The sequence below is a fragment of the Hirundo rustica genome, chromosome 14, assembly GCF_015227805.2.
Source record: "Hirundo rustica isolate bHirRus1 chromosome 14, bHirRus1.pri.v3, whole genome shotgun sequence".
NCBI lineage: Eukaryota > Metazoa > Chordata > Aves > Passeriformes > Hirundinidae > Hirundo > Hirundo rustica.
The window spans coordinates 11,701,523-11,721,878 of NC_053463.1; the positions used below are offsets into that span (position 1 = coordinate 11,701,523).

General features: G+C 37.2%; 2 protein-coding genes across 4 annotated transcripts in view; one reads left to right on the top strand and one right to left on the bottom strand.

Moving 5' to 3' along the window:
* GABRB2 (gamma-aminobutyric acid type A receptor subunit beta2) overlaps window positions 1–95 on the bottom strand; it is a 283,550-nt gene extending 283,455 nt beyond the window's left edge. Inside the window, exon 1 of the mRNA XM_058422536.1 lies at window positions 79–95. The gene's annotated coding sequence lies outside the window, so the exon portion shown is untranslated. The remainder of the gene's footprint in view (window positions 1–78) is intronic.
* The window catches only part of GABRA1 (gamma-aminobutyric acid type A receptor subunit alpha1), a 40,573-nt gene extending 32,756 nt beyond the window's left edge, over window positions 1–7,817 (top strand). For all 3 annotated transcript variants that reach the window (XM_040078411.2, XM_040078412.1, XM_040078413.2), the window contains exons 9-10: window positions 850–1,052; window positions 4,948–7,817. In XM_040078411.2, coding sequence (XP_039934345.1) covers window positions 850–1,052; window positions 4,948–5,256 — 512 coding nt within the window. In that variant the 3' untranslated portion in view covers window positions 5,257–7,817. The remainder of the gene's footprint in view (window positions 1–849; window positions 1,053–4,947) is intronic.
* Window positions 7,818–20,356: the final 12,539 nt, after the last annotated feature.

Below are 20,356 nucleotides of genomic sequence, written 5' to 3' on the forward strand. Positions count from 1 at the left end.
GTAAATATGTTGTTCATTAATTGACCTATTTTAGGCCACTCTTTCCACTAACACTCAGTGCAGCGAAGATGAACTCACCAGACACATTCAAGACATGACAGTGCAGTTGTCAAGGTAACTCATGGACATGTGATTTGAGGTAAATGCCTTGCGTGCACTCGGAGATTCATTTTTCCAAGCAGCTGCAAGCAGAGTGAATTCAGTACATGTCTCTGCTCTCTGGGACCAGCTAAGAGGAAACGGTGAGAAGCTCTGACATCAGAAATGTAAATTACATTGTCATTCTTACATAAAATCGTTGCTATGTTCAGGGCATCAGTGAATAAAGGGACAGAAATCTGTAATACCATTGACTCAAAAAAATTAAATAACACATAAATCTTGATGCCCTTTAATGTATCTTTGAAGTATAATATCCTAAATAAGCTGAAACAAGTTTTTTTAGTTTTCTATGTATCTCAGAACTGCTGCAAGAAAGAACTAAAAAATGTTAAATTGTTACCTCTGTAGTACAATTTGCAGGGCATGAATAAAGAAAAGCAACAAAATCCTTCAAATACCAGGAAGAGTAAAGTAGTTCACAAATTATATTTCCATCCCAACTTTAAAAATAGTATTCTACTATAAAAACATCAAAGAATAAAAGCAAAAAATTGTTTTGAAAATCAAGCAGCTTCACAGAACTCAAAACCTCATATCCTCATTTACAAACTCAGCTCAGGCAGGGAAGTTTGTAAGAACCAGGAGTGTAGAAAAGGCTTCCTCACCTATAGCAGCTGTAGGAAGATGAAGCACAAAACACAAAACAAAAAGCCCCCGGCCTGAAGACACCAACTCTTTGCTTTGCAGGAGTGACAACGGTGCTGACCATGACTACCCTGAGCATCAGCGCGAGGAACTCTCTGCCCAAGGTGGCCTACGCCACGGCCATGGACTGGTTCATCGCCGTGTGCTACGCCTTCGTCTTCTCCGCGCTCATCGAGTTCGCCACGGTCAACTACTTCACCAAGAGAGGGTACGCCTGGGATGGCAAGAGCGTCGTTCCTGAAAAGGTAACACCGCCTCCAATCCACCCCAAAACAGCACACTCTGCCATGCTGGTCACTCTGTGCGAGGGGCTTAGCACATTAACAGGCTGGTCATACTCTGGTCACCCTGGTCACTCTGGTCACTCTGGTCACTCTGGTCACGCTGCCATACTCTGGTCACTCTGTGCAAGGGGCTTAGCACATTAACAGGCTGGTCACTCTGGTCACTCTGGTCACTCTGGTCACTCTGGTCACTCTGGTCACGCTGCCATACTCTGGTCACTCTGTGCAAGGGGCTTAGCACATTAACAAGCTGGTCATACTCTGGTCACTCTGGTCACACTGCCATACTCTGGTCACTCTGTGCGAGGCGCTTAGCACATTAACAGGCTGGTCACTCTGGTCACTCTGGTCACCCTGGTCACTCTGGTCACTCTGGTCACTCCGGTCACGCTGCCATACTCTGGTCACTCTGTGGGAGATGGGTTTAGCACATTAATATCTGGTCACTCTGGTCACACTGCCATACTCTGGTCACTCTGTGCAAGGGGCTTAGCACATTAAAAGTCTGGTCACTCTGGTCACTCTGGTCACACTGCCATACTCTGTGTCAGCAGATACAGCACATCAAAAGTTCTTATTATGTAGAACAGTTATTAATCCAAAAGAGTCCTGTGCCCACCTACAGCATTTCTATGCCATGATTACTTAGACACTTAATACCTAAATACTGCTTCTGGCGTACTGGGTGATACTTAATGCTATTAATAGTGAAATATTCTACTGAGATTTTGACTTCTGCAACTGAGAAGAAAAAATATCAATGTGTTTTATTTTAAGGGAAGGCAATTAATTTTTTCTGTTTGAACGAGAGAAAACGTGTATGCCTCAGTGTAAATGTAGGAAAAAAAGGCTTGTGGCTGCAGTATTTGACAGTTCCCAAGGTCTAGTGCTCCCCAACATGGAATTCAGAAGGGCTTCTCTATCATCATTATCAAATAAATCATCACAGGAGTTGTTTTTTTCCTTTCTTAGCTATAGGAAAAATGTGTTTGTTAAGAAGGAGAAATTTAGAGCTGCACTGGGACTGTGCAATCCTGATCTGTACCTCCCTGAATGCACTAGAGAAAACTCACACTGATTCCTTTTGGGCTGGGATCTGGCCTGGTCTGTAAACCATGGGTGCATCAGGAAATTGTTGAGGACATTTAGGGGATGAAAGAGAAGTTTCCTGTTTCCTGTGAGTTACCATGTCAGCTGTTTCTGTGAGCAAGCAAATTCGGCTGGGTTAACTTACCAAACTGGTTATCATGAACACTCCCAGACTAGAGATTCAACAGAACAGGTATTTGGAGGAGCAGATGTAACTCACTGGTATACAAAGATATATTTTTAATTCAGGATTACAATCATATATATTATTAAGTATATTAGTTGCATAAGTCAGTGAAAAAACCTCAAAGTTAAATTAGGGCATTTATACAATGGCAAAAGTACTACAAAAGTATTGTAGAACAAATGAGTGAAGTAACAAAACAAACTTACAGTAATGAGCTGCACAACTGCTGCTGAATATTGAGTTTTCAGTTATTGATGATACTTTCACTGAAAATATTTTTTTTTGACTCTTTGTTTTCCTGTTTTCATGACATTTGTCATAAAAATGGACTGCATTGATAGAACTGTATCCTTAAATATTGCCTTGCTAATTTATCCTCCCTGGTAATGTAGTTACTATAATGAGATGTTTCATTTGTTACAAAGAAAATTACATTCTAAAAAAAGACCCCTACACCAATAAACATTGTTTAAAACACTGGAAGATTTATGGTTTTGTGCTTGTTAGCAGGTGAGGGGCTTTATGTGTCATTTGCTGGTTCCTGGCTGTGTGAGTTTTCTGCAGTGAGGAAAAGTGAGCAAGGCATGCTCACAGTGATCAGAGCATCACAGCTTAATCAAATTTAGAGCTCTAATTAGCTGTCATATTGCTTTTTCATGAAGTTGAATTTGACATGAAATATTAAGACCCAGGCTGGTGTCAGGGTTTTCTGTGGATCAGATTTCTAGTGACATTTAAATCTATTTGAAAGGGTTTCCTCTGAGACTTCAGTGGGGCTGCTCTTTGTCTGCTGGATTTATTGCTGCTCACCAGAGTATCTGAATGAGAAGCAAACAGGACTGCCTTCACACTCAGCAACCATGTTAGCAGCCTCCCTACCTGGCAGGGGAAAAAATGGACAACCAAAAACCCCCCAAAAAACCAAGCAAACCCAAAAACCCCCAAAACAACAAAAAAGAACAAAACAACAAAAACAAACAAAAACCCTGACATGGTGGTTTTTGGTTGGTTGGTTTTGGTTTTTTTTTTAACCTGTTTCTTCCAAAGATTTGAAGATTTTTCTTGGCCTGAACTGAAGCTAAGAATTTTATTGCCATGTATCAAAGAACATCTACATCAGAGTCAATAAGTGAATCCCTTTCCTTACTAAGTAGCATTATTTTAACATTTGAGCCTACATTGCTTTCCAGCACGGGGCTCCAAGCTCTTCCTCCACAAGCATCTCCCCACTTGCCTCAGGCTCTTGCAGCTTCGTTTCCTGCACCCATGTGTCCAGCAGAAGTCTGTCCACCCCCTGAAATGTTCACCTCTTGAACAAGAATTTTTTATCAAAACTCCATTATTAAGAGCCACCAACCTGTAGTTGATCTGTCATTAAAAGTACTGTGACCACAAAAAATTGTTGCTCCCCTGGGACAGCCGCTTCTTGAAAACAGAGAATTGTATTTCCTGCCTTGTGAAATGATGTAGTAGATCAAATTCCACTGATATTTTCTCTTCAACCATACCTTCCCCCCGTCCCAAGATGATAAAATGTATAACATTTGCCTTGTCTTTTTGTGGCAAATACTGCCTGAAGATTTTTCTAAGCTGTTAGAATTGATTTTCACTATATGTTTTGTTGCTGGGGTTTTTTTGTCATAATTGGAGGAACCCTTTCACCTTCTTAATGAACCACTACATCTCTCTTCTGTGTTTATCCCTGGGCAGTGGCTGAAGAAAGGGTTTGAGCTGCCAGAAACTGGGACAGTTGAATTTTAACTGTTGTGCCTAGATGTCAGATGTCAAAATTTAATTTTTTCCTACAACTAGATCCCAAAAATAGAATACTAGAAAATTTAAGTACCTAGGTATAAAATAAGCTTAAATAAGCTCAATAAGTCCTTCTCCCCTAAAAGATATTCAATATATTCTTGCTTTAGCAATATAAGTAGGTGGATGAAAAAGTCATACAGACATTAAAATTTTTGCATATGGAATGCCATTTCAGCCATTTTAAGATCCAAATAAGTAAATTAAGTTCCTAATCCATAATGCATGTGCCTTTGGTGTAAACCATTAGTGAGTAGAATACTGACAGCTTTGCATATTATTGAATAAACCACTCCTTTAGTCCATGGTTACGTGAAAATGTAGTGTGTATTTTTGTGTATATGTTAAAACTCTTCATATCGCAGAATTTGTCTTAATGTTGGAAGGCTACATTAAGAATGCACCTACATCTTGAAGGGAAAGAAGGCTACATCTTGTAAGGGAAACAGTTGTTTGTGGGAATACCGAACTAGGAGTGGTTTGTCACTGCTGATTATCATTAAAGGTGATTTTGCCAGTGAGCTTAGCTATCAGGGCTCATTATTTTTTATCTATCATCTAATTTGGTTTACCTAATACAAGTAATACAAATGGATGATTTTTTCTTCATTGCCACCTAAATATTTTGCGTGAGTTATATATCCAGAACTTACAGCTCATTGCACTTTGTGGTATGAATTCAATTAATCGTAAAATGTTATGGTGCTTTTTTCAAAATTTCATCTGTTGAGAAGGTATTGAGGATGAAATATTTTCTTCTTTCTTCAGCCAAAGAAAGTGAAGGATCCTCTCATCAAGAAAAACAACACATACACAGCTGCAGCTACGAGCTACACTCCCAATATTGCAAGGGACCCTGGGCTGGCAACCATTGCTAAAAGTGCAACAATTGAGCCCAAAGAAGTCAAGCCAGAAACAAAACCTGCAGAACCCAAGAAAACTTTTAACAGCGTCAGTAAAATTGATCGGCTATCAAGGATAGCCTTCCCACTGCTTTTTGGAATCTTTAACTTAGTCTATTGGGCTACCTACCTAAACAGGGAGCCCCAGCTAAAAGTTCAAACTCCACATCAATAACCTCATTTATTCGTTTAGTTCTGTTTCATTTTTTTGCTCTGGGAATTGCTTCCCTTTTTCCATACAGTAATTCCCATTTGCTTCATTGCCTCTGTCTTAAAGAAAATAAAGGTTTCTTTAGTTAGCAAAAGGTAAAATATATCTGTATATTTAAAAAAAAGCTGTGTGTGAGCGAGAGAACACTATAAACTATATACTTTGGAAAAGTGATTTTGGAAATAGAAAAGAGTTGTAGAGTAATGGGAGGGTGGGGGAAAAAACAAAACAAAACAAAACAAAACAAAACAAAAAACCCCAAACATTTGTAGCAAGCTTAGCACTGAATATCCCCAAAAGTTAGTGTATATGTACATGAAAAAGATATTTTTATTCAGAAGATTGTTAGGGAGGGGGGAAATATTCTTTATGACATTCCTGATGCACATCCTAGACTGTATCATTTATTCAGCCACTGTTTAATATTTTCAAGGATGTAAAGCTATCCATTTGCTGAATCCCACAAGATATGTTATTTTCCTAATCCCTTTTCTCTTCTGTGTTCTGAACTACCTGACTTATAATATTAAATAGTCTTTATTGAGAAAGGAAATCTACTCACTCTAGGTACAGTTTGTCACTGTATAGCACATAAGTTCTAAGGGTAACAAATGCTTTAATCTGCTCTCTTACTGCAAGCTTGTTCTAAGCATTAAGTTGTCACTAGACTAGATTTAAAACCAGTTGCACAACCAAGTGCAGATCCCAAATTTCTACTATCACCTGTGTAATTCAAACAATTCCTGGATGCTTTAAAAATAGCTTTTACTTATCACTATGTTTTAGAGAGTTAAACAAAACAAACAAACAAACAAAATTTTTGCAAGCTCTAGATATGTTGAATGTATTCTTTTATAAAATGATATATTAGAAGAAGCTTTAGACTGAGATTTATGAATAGCAGAAAGATAAAATATAGTATTTAAATAATATCTGTAAATATGCAGCATGAGATTGTACATTTTTTTACTTTTTTAAAGTTGTGTTCTTAAAACATTGTGTAGAATTCACCTCTTAGCTCTTAATATGTTGTTAAATGCTCAATAAAACATATTTAGAGCCTGAATTAAAGGAAAATAAAATCAGTGGTACTGGAAAGCTTACAAAAATAAATAAGCAGAAAGTGCTTGGAATTTATTCCATTTGTAAAGTGGTTAAGTGTACAGCAGCTTGCAATTTGACAATGTCATCCAATGTATACTATTAGATTAATGACTGGTCTGCTCAGGTCATGCATAAACACTAAAGTATGGGATTATATTTGGTAGGTAAAAATGGTGAAATATTTGTTAAGACAGAAGTTCATCTGTATATTACTGCTATATTTGCTGAAACATAACTGTTACAATAAGCGATGTAATATATGTAGCATTAAATACAAAGAAATCATACATAAAAGAATGTACAGGAAAATAGATTTTATTGAGTAAACTTACTACATTTCATTTTTACTGTAGCAATATATTTGTAGGAAAAATATGTAAGGGCTTTAAATACAAGATGTCCATTTTGCAGGTATTGTGCTCCCTTTAAAAAAATTCTAGTCAGTATCATTACTGCTAACTCTTAGAAATAAACTTTCAGATAAAGTTTTTTCAAAGAGATTGGAAGAATTGTGGATATTTGCAAGAAGCAATTAAAAAATATATAATTACTACTATTGAATGGATTTTGAAACAGTGCTACATGAGCCTCCAGAGAAACAGTTACTGAGAGTCAAGTTTAATAGGCAGTGATTTCTAAACTCTTAATAAATCAAAAAAGTTGACAGTCTCCATCTACAAAAGGAAATATTTAATGTTTGATTTAGAGTTTGGTTTTTGGTTGTTTTTTTTTTTTTTAATAATGCTTCATTGTCTAACGTTTAGTCCTGTCTGAACTTGATAAGTTATCTGATTGGATTTTATTTAAAAGGGGATGTTTCATCTCTGGTATCATGTGTAGATATATGTATAGAAAAAAATAAACTATGGCTCTTTAACTTCTGTGTACTTGTTTATCTTGTTATTTTTGGCGTTACACTAGTGTGTTCATTTAGGGCATTTTATCTTTCTAGCAATTCATAGCTACCTTTTGGTCTGCATTTTGCACATTAGATGTTGAATATTACTTAACTAGTCTGCTTTTTGCTATGCAATGATTGCATTATATCACCTCTTAGTTAGTCTATGCCAATAGTATTATACTGTATAAACTTGACTGCACAGTTTATCAAAGACAAGGTATTCTCTATGTAGCTTTTTTACAACGCTTTGCTAAACCATGTAATAATAGTAAGTCTTCCTTGAAAATAATGATACACTCTTATAGAGGACAGTTTCTGTTTACTCCTGAGATATTTTAAAAAGATGACATTGAATGTTTATTGCACCTCAGTGCAGTGATGTGGCAATAAAACCTAAATCTAATAGAGGTTGTTTATGGCAGAAGCATGTATTGCTTTACAGAGTTTAGCAAAAGCTCTTTATTTTATGTCAGACTGTAATTCTATTATAATAATAAAGTAAAAATGTTCAATAATGCAAGTGAATGTTTTACTTCGGTTTTCTTTAGTTACTGCCTTTTATGACACATTGCTTGATTAGCTGCTATTCATTCAAAAACTTTGTTTCCTTGGATTTGGTAATGAATGCAGTTTAATAGATGTGATTTTCTGTCCAGTGTTTTTCAGGGATAAATATAACAGGAATGTTTCCCAAATCTGATTCGACATTCAGAAAAAATAGTTCACTCTGTACTATGTATATCCAGTAAGGCAATTAATTGCGTCGGATGAACAATTGTAAAGGTTTTGTTACACAAACATTGACTAATACAAGGTAGGAACAAAATAAAATGCATCTTCCCCCCAGATAATATGGCAGATAAGCCAGAGATTGAGAGTAAAAATATGACTACTTAAGCTAGAGATTTAACTAGTTAATAAACACACACATCTAAGGAAGACTGATAGAAAAGAACTTCAGGATGTATAAAGCAATATTTCACTTATTCAAATAGTTGTAGGGATAGATTTCAAACAAGCATATGTATACATTGAAAATTTTAGTTTTCAACTCCTCTTTCTTTCCCAAATAGAAAAAAAGGAGAGAGAAAAAGTAATTTCAGTGCATTCAGCTCTCAAACTTTCTTGGAAATGATCCTGGAAAGCAAGGCTGTGGTCTTCTGTAGGGAGAGACACGTACAGACATACAGCTTTAGAGGATCCAAAAGGCTGATATAAGTGTATATTTGTATATAACAATATTCATAGTGTTCTTAAACACAAGTCCTACAGAAGGATTCTTCAAAATGGAAGGAAAGACTGGAAGAACTCAGATTCTATTAATTTATTATGATTTCCTCTATTTTGAATGAGGATAACGCAGTCTGAATCCCTGTTCCTCGCCTCCTACAACTGACTCCAGGCAGATGAATCCCTCTGAAAACCCACATGGGCTTTTCTGGAAGAGGGTGGCAAAGAAGGTGTTAGAACACCCACCTCCTATGTTCACATGCCAGATGCAGAGCATACATGGGGATTCTCACATCTTTGTCACTGCTCAGACATTTTTAGGCAGAGTTTTACTCAAGTAAAAATGAGTCAAAATCTCTAGAGGCAACAAAATTTGACTCAGAAAAAAGAATATAACACTATTCAGTTTCACAGTGTGGAAGAACAGCCTCATCAGGTGACAGATTCACAGCCAGCAGTCAGTCCAGTGTGACACCCTGACACAGGGATTCTGTGCTTGTTCTGATATTACTTCAACAGCAGCTCCTGCAGTTTTCCTTGAATTGTCTCTAGGAGCTACTGCAGGACTTTCTTAGTGATCAAGAACCGTTTTTACACTTCCAATGACTTTTCTAATGGAATTCTTTCTCTTGGACTCTAAGACCTGAAAAACCTGATTTTCTTTCTATTTCCTTCTATTTTTCATCCATATGATAAATAATAACAGCTTATGAAACATCCTAATGTCTGGAAAATGGGGCACACATGCTTCAAGGAGCAAGTAATAAGATAACTTCTTTCAGCCTGTGCTTTGTATCTGAATGACTGTCCAAATAAATTAGCGTGACTGGGCAAAGTCAAACTTTTTCTTACAGGCTGTAAAAATATCAGTCATATTTTGAAATATAGAAGTGCCAGATCTCCTCAGACTTTCTATAGCGGATTCACTGAAGAAAAAGTCCTTGTGCTATGCATAAACATGACGTAGCTTAAATAAAAATGTGTTTACAGCCCTAGCACATGAATTTTGCAAGTGAAGTGTATTATCAGCTTGTCAAGCTGCTGCTGTCATGTTCCATCTGATTACAAACTACATCAAATACAACAAGAGAGGTAAAAGCCTTGAAACGACAAGTTTCCATAGGCTCATTCTCTCTGGCCATAGGCCCTTCCAAACTGGCAGGATGACTTCACAGACGCGGAAAAATTTATTTTATTGAACTGCTTTAAGGCATTTGAAGATGCCCTGAGTGGATTTTGCACTTGCAGCATGGCTGTTACAGGCATCTCACCCAAAGACTAGGGATACCTCCCCTCAAAAAACCTGCAGATCAGCCAGCAAAGGGCACAGCTTTTCTGAATGTGCTGCCAAGGGAGCAAAGATGTGTTTGCTGAGCTCCTTCTTCAGCCAAGGACATTTGAATGCAAACAGATACAATTAATTTCTTTTCAAGTGTCCTTATACGTGCGGTATTTGATCAGCCTCAAGTGGTACAAGCCTAAGGATCTAAACCAGCCCCAAGAAGTTCAATTTGTTTAGCTGCAATTTGCTGTTGGCTGCCCACACTACCTTTGCTACACTCCTTGTTTGATTTTACATGTATCGTCTGATTAGCACCAGATCCCTGCAGTGCCCCATAGGAAAAAATAATTCAGCTGCCATAGAATTAATGAAAATTACTTAAAGACCTCACATACTTGGAGGTCCTATTCTATTACTGCCCTTAATAGCAGAACCACACTTCAAGGGAATGGTTTGTAAACTTCTAGGATGGCTCTCTGTTGTAGTGATGTTTATTAATGAAACAAATTTACTGCAAGGATATTAAAAATTCCAGAAAAAAATCAAAGAAAATCTTTTATGGTTATCTAAGCCAAATATAGCAAAACTACAATAGAAAGATCTTTTTCTTAAATTAAATTACCTTTTTAAGAAATACTTTATAAAAGCATTAAAATGGACTTCAGCCAAGAATCTTTCATTCTTTTGAATCAGAGAAAGAGACAACTGAGGTCACAGTAAAAACTGCTGTTGATTATTAGGACCTGCTGTAGGCAGACGAATTTAAAAAAGAAAACTAACATTTTTCAATTAAACAAAACCAAATAAGAGTTCCTCTCTTTTTCTTGAGGAAACTGCTAGTTTTAATAATTCAGGAGGCATTTCAGACAGGGTTTTGCTTTGATTTTGTTTTTGTACAAAACCCCACAAAATTCAACTTTTGGTTTCATCTTTCTCCTGCCTGAGGAGCTGTGGCAGGCACGAAAAGGTGAGGGACAGCATTCTCCAAGGTAGTGATATATTTGTCAGAAAATAAAAGTCTTACAACAAGCATTAGCTTTAACCTGGCCATGTAAAGTATTTTTGTAGCTACACGTAGTGCTCAGCTACACCTCATGGACATGACAAAATAATACACAGATTAACCTAAAAATGTGGGCTTGATAGGGTTTGGCTATCCACAATGGAAACCAAAACTATCTACATCCCTACCTTGCCTCACCAGTTCCCGATTGGGAACTCTGCTAATTTAGACCAAGTAAAACGGGGCTTTGGGTCATTAGGGCCTTTACCAGCTTGTTCCTGACAAACTTCTCATCTTCTTTGTCTAAGACAAAAAACAAAACAAACAAAAAAAAAGTTACTGGAGCAATGTATCCTCTTTCAACAGTTAAAGGACAGTGTGAACTATGAGAGTAATGAATGCACTGATAAAATGTTTAATGGCTGCAAAGCCAGAATGTTCATGCCTGCAAGAACTCCTCTAACATCCATGTTGTCTAATCCCTCAAAAGGTAGCCAGATTTGCAGAAAAGGTAAGTATTTTCCGGGTCCAGAGGATGCCCGCTATGACTTTACTAGTAGCTTTCTAAAAATGTATTGGAGCTGTGTTCTGGTCACTGAGTTCCTGAATATCAATGCTTGTGTTCATCTCTGATCCCAACTCAGGCTTTCTTTCTCAACAAAGTTTGTAGGGCCAAAAGTTCTGCATCCATTTAACAAGTTCTGCATCCAGTTTTTGAACAAACAGATTTTTGTCTTTCAACTCCCAAACAGTATAGAGAAGAATAATTTTAATACTACTGAGACAGAAGAGAAAGGTCATTATGGACAATACAAAGAACTAGTAAAGCAGAAAGTCCTTATAATAGCTTTAGTTATAACTAACTAAATCATTCAATCCCCTGACAGCACTGGTCTGATCCTAGCAAATGAGTTAATAAAACAACAAAAACGCTTTCAAGTGGATATGAGCAAAATTAAACAGGTGCCTGATGATTTTGAAAACCTCATTATTTCTATCCATGTACAGAATGACTTTTTAAAACATACTGGTGATGTTAAAAGCAATTATAATATGAAATTAGATTGTGCAGCAAGTTCTGCTAAGGAAATTTTCTGAGTCTGAATTCTACCAGAGCACGTGGCTAAAAATCTTCCTTTTGCAGAGACATGAACAATGCCATAAATGCTGAGGTGGCAAGTTACAGAAACATGTTTCAAGACTTTGACAGAGACAAAGAATTCTATGCTATATTCATATTTCTGCAAAACATTTTCTTAATTATCTAACAGAGCTTGAAATATATATTGAGGGTTTTCATGGATTTGCACAGAACCACTGATCAGACAAATTAAAGACACACGTTACTTGTTATATTCCCATATCAAGCCTTAGCAGTGGTAGTAACAATAACAATTAGATATTCAAATAACTTAATTCTGTGAGATACTTTTACCACATTATTCTAAACTGATAGAATTTATCTTTCAATGCAACTTTTATTTTTCCTAAATACCATCCTTTGTTAACTGAAAAGTAAAAGACATGAAAAGCAAGAATATTAATTTTGTTACAGCCTTAAGTTCAAAAGGAATAAGTAAGCTTCAAGAGATATAACCATGTACCTAAAGAAAAGCAGTTTTATCTGGCTACTGCAAGAAATAAATGGAAAGAAGTTTATAAATAAACATGATTCATTTATTTATAAATGTCTAGAGATAGGAAATAATAATAATTCTCTGATGTAACAAAAGCTGACGTATTTATTACTAAACATAATGTACTTAACAGCAAGAGTTGTAAGACAACAGGCTGTTTTACTACTGCCTCTTAATGGGAATTACATGAATAATGAGTCTCAGGAGGCACTTACCAGTGATAAAGGTAAATATTGGCTCTAAAAAATGTCAGACAAGCTATTATATCTCTGTATTGCAAGCAAGCAACACAGATTATTAGCTATTATTTTGTTTTATTATATCCAGCATTTAATAGCTGGGAATGTATATTTAAAAGATAAAACTACTGATAATATCTGAAAGCACAGTCAGTGTAAAAGCAAATCATCAGCTTCTTTTCACACCATTACTATGGCTGGATGGCATGTAAGAATAAAGGAAAACAAGCTTCCATCAAGGTCAGTGCAGGGAAGGATCTTGAACAGAAACCAGCACAGAACAAACAGAATTGCAACAAATCACATCAGAATTTCAGATGGAAAATATAACTTATGTCTACTACTATTAGTTTCTATATAGGAACAGAGAAGAACATGCTGAGATCTCAGCTCTGGTGCGTGACCCATTACAGAGTGTACTCTGCATAGTCAGAGTGGACTCCCTGTTCTCATCAGCGCATACAGAGAAGAATAACACAAAGAAACTTCACCTGTACCACACCAGGGGAAATAATGGAAAGGAAGGAAGGTGCAGTCAGAGCTGAAGCAGCTGAACAAAGGCTGAAGGAGGCTGGCAAGCAGCAAATGTGCATCTGTATGAAGGGAGGAGGAGATGATGTCACAGCTGCTGATCCATGACTCCAGGGTTCCATCAGGAGCCTGTGCTGCATGCCCGAGCCACCTGGACAATGTTCCCCTGCCCACTGCACTGCCTTGCAGCCCCTGACTCAGTTTCCCTGCAGGAGTGACCTGACACAGGGTAGGATCATGCCTGCTGCAGATTTCTGCGGAAAATCCTCAGCCTTGGTGTGGGGCTGTCTCTGTGATCCCCTCCGCAGGAACATCGTGGCACCACTGAACAGTAAGGCTGAAAAGGACACAAAGTTGTCCTTGGGCATGCTTTGCTCCAAAGGGGGACAAAAGGTTCTCACAGGAAACACCATTCATTATCTCTGAATAATTCTAATTTAACTGTATTAATTGTATTAATTTGATGATTTCCACAGTTAAACCAAAGCATTTCAGAAAGGCCAAGAAACCATTAACACTGGATGTATGCCAACAGTTTTTTGTCCATGAAACTCAGACTTCTGCAGGCAAAAAAAAACAGGCAGAATAGACCACAACCTGTTAGGTGCAATAATTGCTAACTCAGGATGTCTGAGATTTAGGAAACTGTTCATCTGAACATAACTTTTGGTCTACTTCTGCACAGCCACGAGAAAAATATTCACCATGGTCACATTACCATATTTTATGTGATTTAACCCAAAGGCTTAGCTATGGTTTAACTGTCCAAGGACTCAGATTACCAAGTCTTTTTCTGGGGGAACGTGGATAAGTCACTTTTTCAATAATGTGAAATGGTAATAATAATGCTGAGCTGCTTATAGATGCTCATGTTTCCCACTTTAAACAAATGACGTTTAAAAGGAAGATTTGTTTGCAGCTCAACAGATTTGAAAAAATCATGCAAGGATCTACTCACTTTGCTCTCCCAGGCTTCTTCAACGACCTTTATATTCTGCTGAGAAAAAATGTCACGTATCAGCAAGGTATTACTGCTATTAGCTCTAAGAGCAGCTAGGATCTGCGGTGTGCAATTGGGACTTCTCAGCAGTGAATGCTGTACAAAGATCTGTGAGGCAGGTAATTAGAAAAAGACAGGAAAAGCTGGAAACCTCACCACAGTAATGGTAAGGTTCATGTACATTAGAATTCTCAGCACGGGAATGTGCTATTAATACCCCAGGTTCTAACCCATACCAGGCAATAGCATACAAGCACATTGTGGCTAAGTCAGTTTTAAAAGAGAATTATAAATTAAATAGAAATACATTTTGTGGAAACCTTTTTCACCCCAGCATGTTTCTAGTGAAAAATCAAAGACATTAAGATTTTTGAGATAGATGGTTCTCACACAGTTTATGGAATTCTTAGCAGAAGCCTAAAATGTCTTGACAACTCCTTTGGGTTTTGTGGTTGCAGTGTAGACACATTCCCTTTCTTGCAGCGAATTTCTTCATAAAAAAGAAAGTTTCCTAAGTTGGGATGGTCTCTCTGTGGTGACTGATTCCCAGCTGTAATATATTTCAAAAGAACTGTCTTAACTCACTATGCCCATCACTCTACTCTACAGTTGTCACATCTGATGTTCCAAAAATCACCAGTCTGACTTGCATTTCTTTTGCCACTCGTGTTACTGCTAGCCAGCGCAGAGCAACAGAGGTTAAGGGGCAGAGATGTAAAAATATGCCAAGATGAGCAAAGTCAATTCTGGAGCCCAAAAGGCAAAACTACTGATTCAGAAGATTACTAAATACAACCAGTTGCCTTATGGCTCTTGACTCTTCCAAGGAGGGCACTGGGAGACTGCTGTTCAATAAATATGAAACACAGTCTTAGGGCAAGTCAAAAAAAATCAGATTTTTCATTTTTCATTGCTCCTAATTACTGTTTGCTCTGCAGGGGGAGGATGGTATGGTGTTTATCTCTATAAAATACATTAAAAGTATTTCTATGGCTAACATAATAGAAAGAGTGCAAAACCTGCTGACCCTTAGAGAAATTTGCATCAGCTCTGGGACTCTTCCAAGTGCACAAAGTCATTGAGGAAAAATAACTATGTCTTAAATATATGTATTTAGAGCTTAAATTGTGATGTGATGAGGAGGAACTCTCAACCCTAATGAAACAGTCCTCAGGCTCTAATCAAATTATTAAAACACTGTTAATTTTTTTTTTTTAATTTATACACATATTTATGAATTTTCTCCCCAAGTTCAAGTGATGCTTCTATTTGCCATAGCTTTAGTGCTAATTTGCATTTAAACTTTGATGTCTAGACACCTGCAACACAACACAATTCATGCACAGAATACCACACTACATAATTTCCTAACCACAGAACCACAGCTCCTCCTAAACTTTGTGGAAACCAATGGAAAATTTGAGGTTTGACACTCACTTTAAGCATTTTTACTTAAAGCTATATGTACAATATAACCATGGTTTTAGATGAGCCAGAGCAAGCTCCTCATGAGTGATGCCCACCTCAGTAACGCCCAAAATTTTGTTCAAATTTCCCATGAATATAAATGGCGAGCTACTCAAATGTGTGAATGACATTGATGTGCATAACCTGGAAGTGTGATTCTGGCGCTGTGATGATGGAAAGAGGGACGCCACATTAACAAACCGAGGTCATGCACCACCAACAACCCTTCATCCTCCAGCAGCTCCTTTTATGGGGCTTCTAAACTTCCCGTGCTTGCAGACATGATTGGTCAGGGGTCTTGGCTCCGCCCAGCTCACTGGCCAATGATACAGCTGCTTCCAGGGGATTGGCTGAGCTCCTGTGTTTGGGTTTGAATCTGACCAATCGTTATCGTGTCCGGGCGCCTGGTTACTTGGAGCTAGGCTGGTCGAGGTGGCGCCTGTCACACCGAATGCAGACCAGCCATATCTGCCACATGAGTCTAAGTGGGTATTTCAGTATGCACACAGAGGCAGAACTATTCACTCATTTGCCACATTTTTCTCTTCCTTTCTCCACAAATTCTTATTATATGGGCATAATTTGCTTTGCAGTCTTGAAATTTTCTACAAAGCTGTTTTTCAAGCTGTGTATACCTTGACAGAGTTCTTATGAACTAGGAAAGTTATGGTGGTCAAATGTGATGACTGAGCACATGATGGCCAGATCTATATTTAATGAAGTTAAGCACTGAAATATGGGTGCCTAAATCAGTTTGGGGTCTTGACCCATGTAGGCTGAAATGTATTGAAATTCACTCTTGACAGAACCTGTTAAAATAATAAACTATGGAGATTCTGTTCTCAGTGTTATTAACTGAACAATTGGGCTAGAATTTCCTTGCAGATTATCTCAATTTTGCTAAGCCTTCAATAGTGTACTTTTATTTCACTCTTGCTTTTGCCAAGACTTGTTAGGGTAAGATATAGGGAAGAGACTCAGGATAAAAGTGAGATGACAGGTTGTTTCATGCCACAAGGGACTGTGGGGTTAAGAAACACAACAAGCTTGTGGAAAGATTTTGTGGCTGCAGGCAACCTATGTCAGAATTAGAGAGCAGTAGTCCTGGGACAGCAGTGCCCCAAAGCTGTGACTTGTAACAACTGTATATGGCCTAAATACCAAAAAAATTCCCCATTGAGTCATCTCCAATCAAGTCAAAGGAGACAGAAAGACATAGAAAGGAATAACTAAGTAGTTGCTGCATTCCAGTCCATTCTGAGACTCTTATCCTGAACTAATACAGCCTTTGTATGTGATAAAAAATTAACTTCTGGAGCAAAAGTGTATTGTTACTCTCGGTAAGATGCTGAATCACCAAACTGGATCTTTTTCATGAGTGCAAACTCCCTTTCGTTTTTTTGGATTTTTTAAAATATAATTTTCCTCCATATGATAAATTGTATTTGGACTCAAACAATGGAGAAATGAGTTTGATCCTGGTGAGTGTTAAACAAATACTGGAATCTACTTGGATTATATGATACTTAATGAGCAGGTGCTCAGCAGGTATAACATCAATCTTTTTTTAGTCAAATCTTAATGAATCAGTAATGTAAGATTCCAGAAACCTGATTTAGGAAGGCGGATGTACAATTGCTCTGGTCTAAACTGTGTACAATCAAACCATATGATGTACAAGACTGAGCTATCAGTATAAAAAATAGCCTGGTAAACACTCAAACATAAAAATTTTACTGCCTGTGCTAAATAAGTATTTTTCTTTAAAAGATACATATATAATTTCTTTTGAGCAATATATTTTTGCTTGAAAAAAATTTTTGATGAGATGATGTTGGGATTTTATTTCTAAGTTAATAGGCGGTATAAGATGCTATGAAAAAAAAGTGGGTCTATATACGACCACTAAAATGTAAATTTGATAATGTAGCAATACACAAGAAATAGATAGCAGACCAATAAAATCCTGCTCAACTTCCACGAGTTAATAAAGTATATTATAAATGTTAGGTATATTCTGCTATATAAAACATTCTCATATCTGCAGTCTGTCTTGTATTTTTTACTGAATGGTATAAAAACTGCATTCTACAAAAGGCAAAAAAGAGGAAGAGAAAAGCAGCACAGATGATGGATTTCGGAGATTCAGGTGGAAAGCATTAAGTAAAAAAGCCCTAGTAAAAAAGCAATGCAAGGAAGATTCAAAGAAGTTCAACAGAAAAAAATGAGAGAATAAGCTTCCATCCACAACTAATGAGATTTGAGATTATTGATGTACATTCCAGTACTACAGTTGTATTTCTATTTCTACATTTTTGATTCATGTAAAGAAAGCAAGACTTAAGTAGTGATTTGACTCAGGACCCTCTCCAGCTTACATCACAAAATTTTCCTAGTGTAGTAATTGAGCCAATATAAATATAATTAAAATGGGATTTAATTCCTGATTAATCTGGAGACAAGACATCCAAAAGAAAAAGAACATGAACAAGAAGAACATCCCTAATCAATATAATTGCCATGATCATTTACGACCTGACCAAAATATCCAATGAGAAATTTCAGCCCGAATTAGAAATATCAATTTGAATCACCCAGGTCTAGACACACATTCACAGTTGACAATTAGGAGGGTTTTATCTGTGAGCTTTTTGCACCTCAACAATGAACAGAGATTTGAAAAATTTGATACAGTTTGCAGGTTTTATGGTGCTGAGTCATGTGTGGAAAAAAGTGTGTGCCAGAATCAGGCTGGGATAAAAGAAAAAGGTTTTTAATGAAGTAACATGTTAGAAATAAAGAAATAGAGGATTCCAGGGAGATCCAGTGGCCCTATTGATAGCATGGGTGGCAGTTTTTAGGCAAAACTCTCTCATTATAATCTCATGAGGTGATTAAAGACAAAGCCTCAATTAATAAGGATTGTTATAATGTGATTCAGTTTGGATTATAGTATCATTTTACTTCCTAGGCTTAGCAGATAAAAATAGCAGATGAGTGCAGGATCCTATTACCTAGCAGTAACATAAAAACTTACAAGCCCAGACTGGGAAAATAAAACAGAAAATCAAGCAGTAAAATTATTGACGTGATGTCTAGGTTTATGCTGCTGCAAATTTACCAGGGTAGAGATTTGGGACCTGCTGAAAATTTACAAATTCCAATACAATACTATGCAGTCATGAAGTAGGAAAATGAAAATTGGAATCAGAGCTCCAAAGAGACTGAAGTGAAAAATAAATAAAAAGAATTGGTGTTGGTATGTACTTTTTTTTATTCAACTACAGTAATAAAATGTTAAATACAGAAATCCTATTCAATTCGGGATGAGAAACCTGAGCCAAAAAATGAGGAGTTACCCTACAGTGCCTGAGCAACACAACTAATCTACATCATATGACTTAATATAGATCAGAACGTTTTCTTAAAATATAATAAATTAAAAATTAAAAACTGTCTCTGATAGAATAGGAGATATTTAAATGCGTGGTATGAACAAGGAATCTGTGCAGTACTTTGGACAACTATTCATAAAATTACATGCTACCTGTTTCACTAAGAAGCAGTAATCAAGCAAGTTGACTAAACCAATTAATAGTATGCAGCAAAGTCAAATTAATTGCCCTACTGGGATACTCTCTATAAAGGTGGAATTATTATTTGTCAAAAAAGCCAAATTCCCAGTCTGAAGTGAGGAAATTAATCTGCTTCATCACCAAATCCTACTGACATGTCAAGTGTAAGCCTCTAAGGCTAATTCTCTGTCACAGCACACACTGATGAGAAGTACATGAGCAGACCAGACTGGGAGTCCTCTCTGTGTCATCTTGATTGAAGACCAGTTCAACGAGATATTTGTAAATGCGTATTTAGCCCCCCCTTGAGTTTCAGTCAGCATAACAGACAGCTCAGAGTCCCAGACAATACTGTGGCTTCCTTGAAAAAGGCAATTTTATATATATGAGAGCTCTCCAGGAAATGACCGTTACCAAAGGAAGAGAAAGAAGGGTTGATAAGGGAGCCAGACACACAGATAAGAGCAGATTAATATCAGAAAGAAAAGCAGTTCTTCCAAGTTTTGCCCAGTGTCACTTCTATACTATGCTGTCTCTTCATCCCACTCAGGATATAAAAACTGTATCTTAGACTCTTCCCCCCTGCCAACCCCCCTGCCTCGGATATAAAAATTGTATCTTAGAGTCTTCCCCCCTGCCAACCCCCCTGCCTCATCCACCCCATGCAAGCCACTGATTATTTCCATGTCTTTTCAGACACTGAAAGATGCTGAGGCAACAGATTGGAGGATCTCTTTCCAGCTCTGCTGGAACCATCATCCAAAGATTTGAGAGAGATTGGATATAACCTCTTTATAAAATTAATCTCCGTCCCCAACAGACCTTGCAACACAAATCCAAAATCATTCTCTTTTGAATCCTCATGATAATCAAAGTGCTACAGCCCTTGTTATGAATAGATTTAAGTGATCTTAGCTCACGTGTTCCATCACTCTGCCAGACGATCTTACTATCACAAAAGGATTATCACAAATGACCTGGAAATTCTGTTAACCCACAATGGCTCCAGAACAGTTATAGTGCAGTACACCCTAAAGTAGTTATTTCTGTCCCTAACACTTATTCATAAAAGAAAAATCTGTACTTGGGAGAATT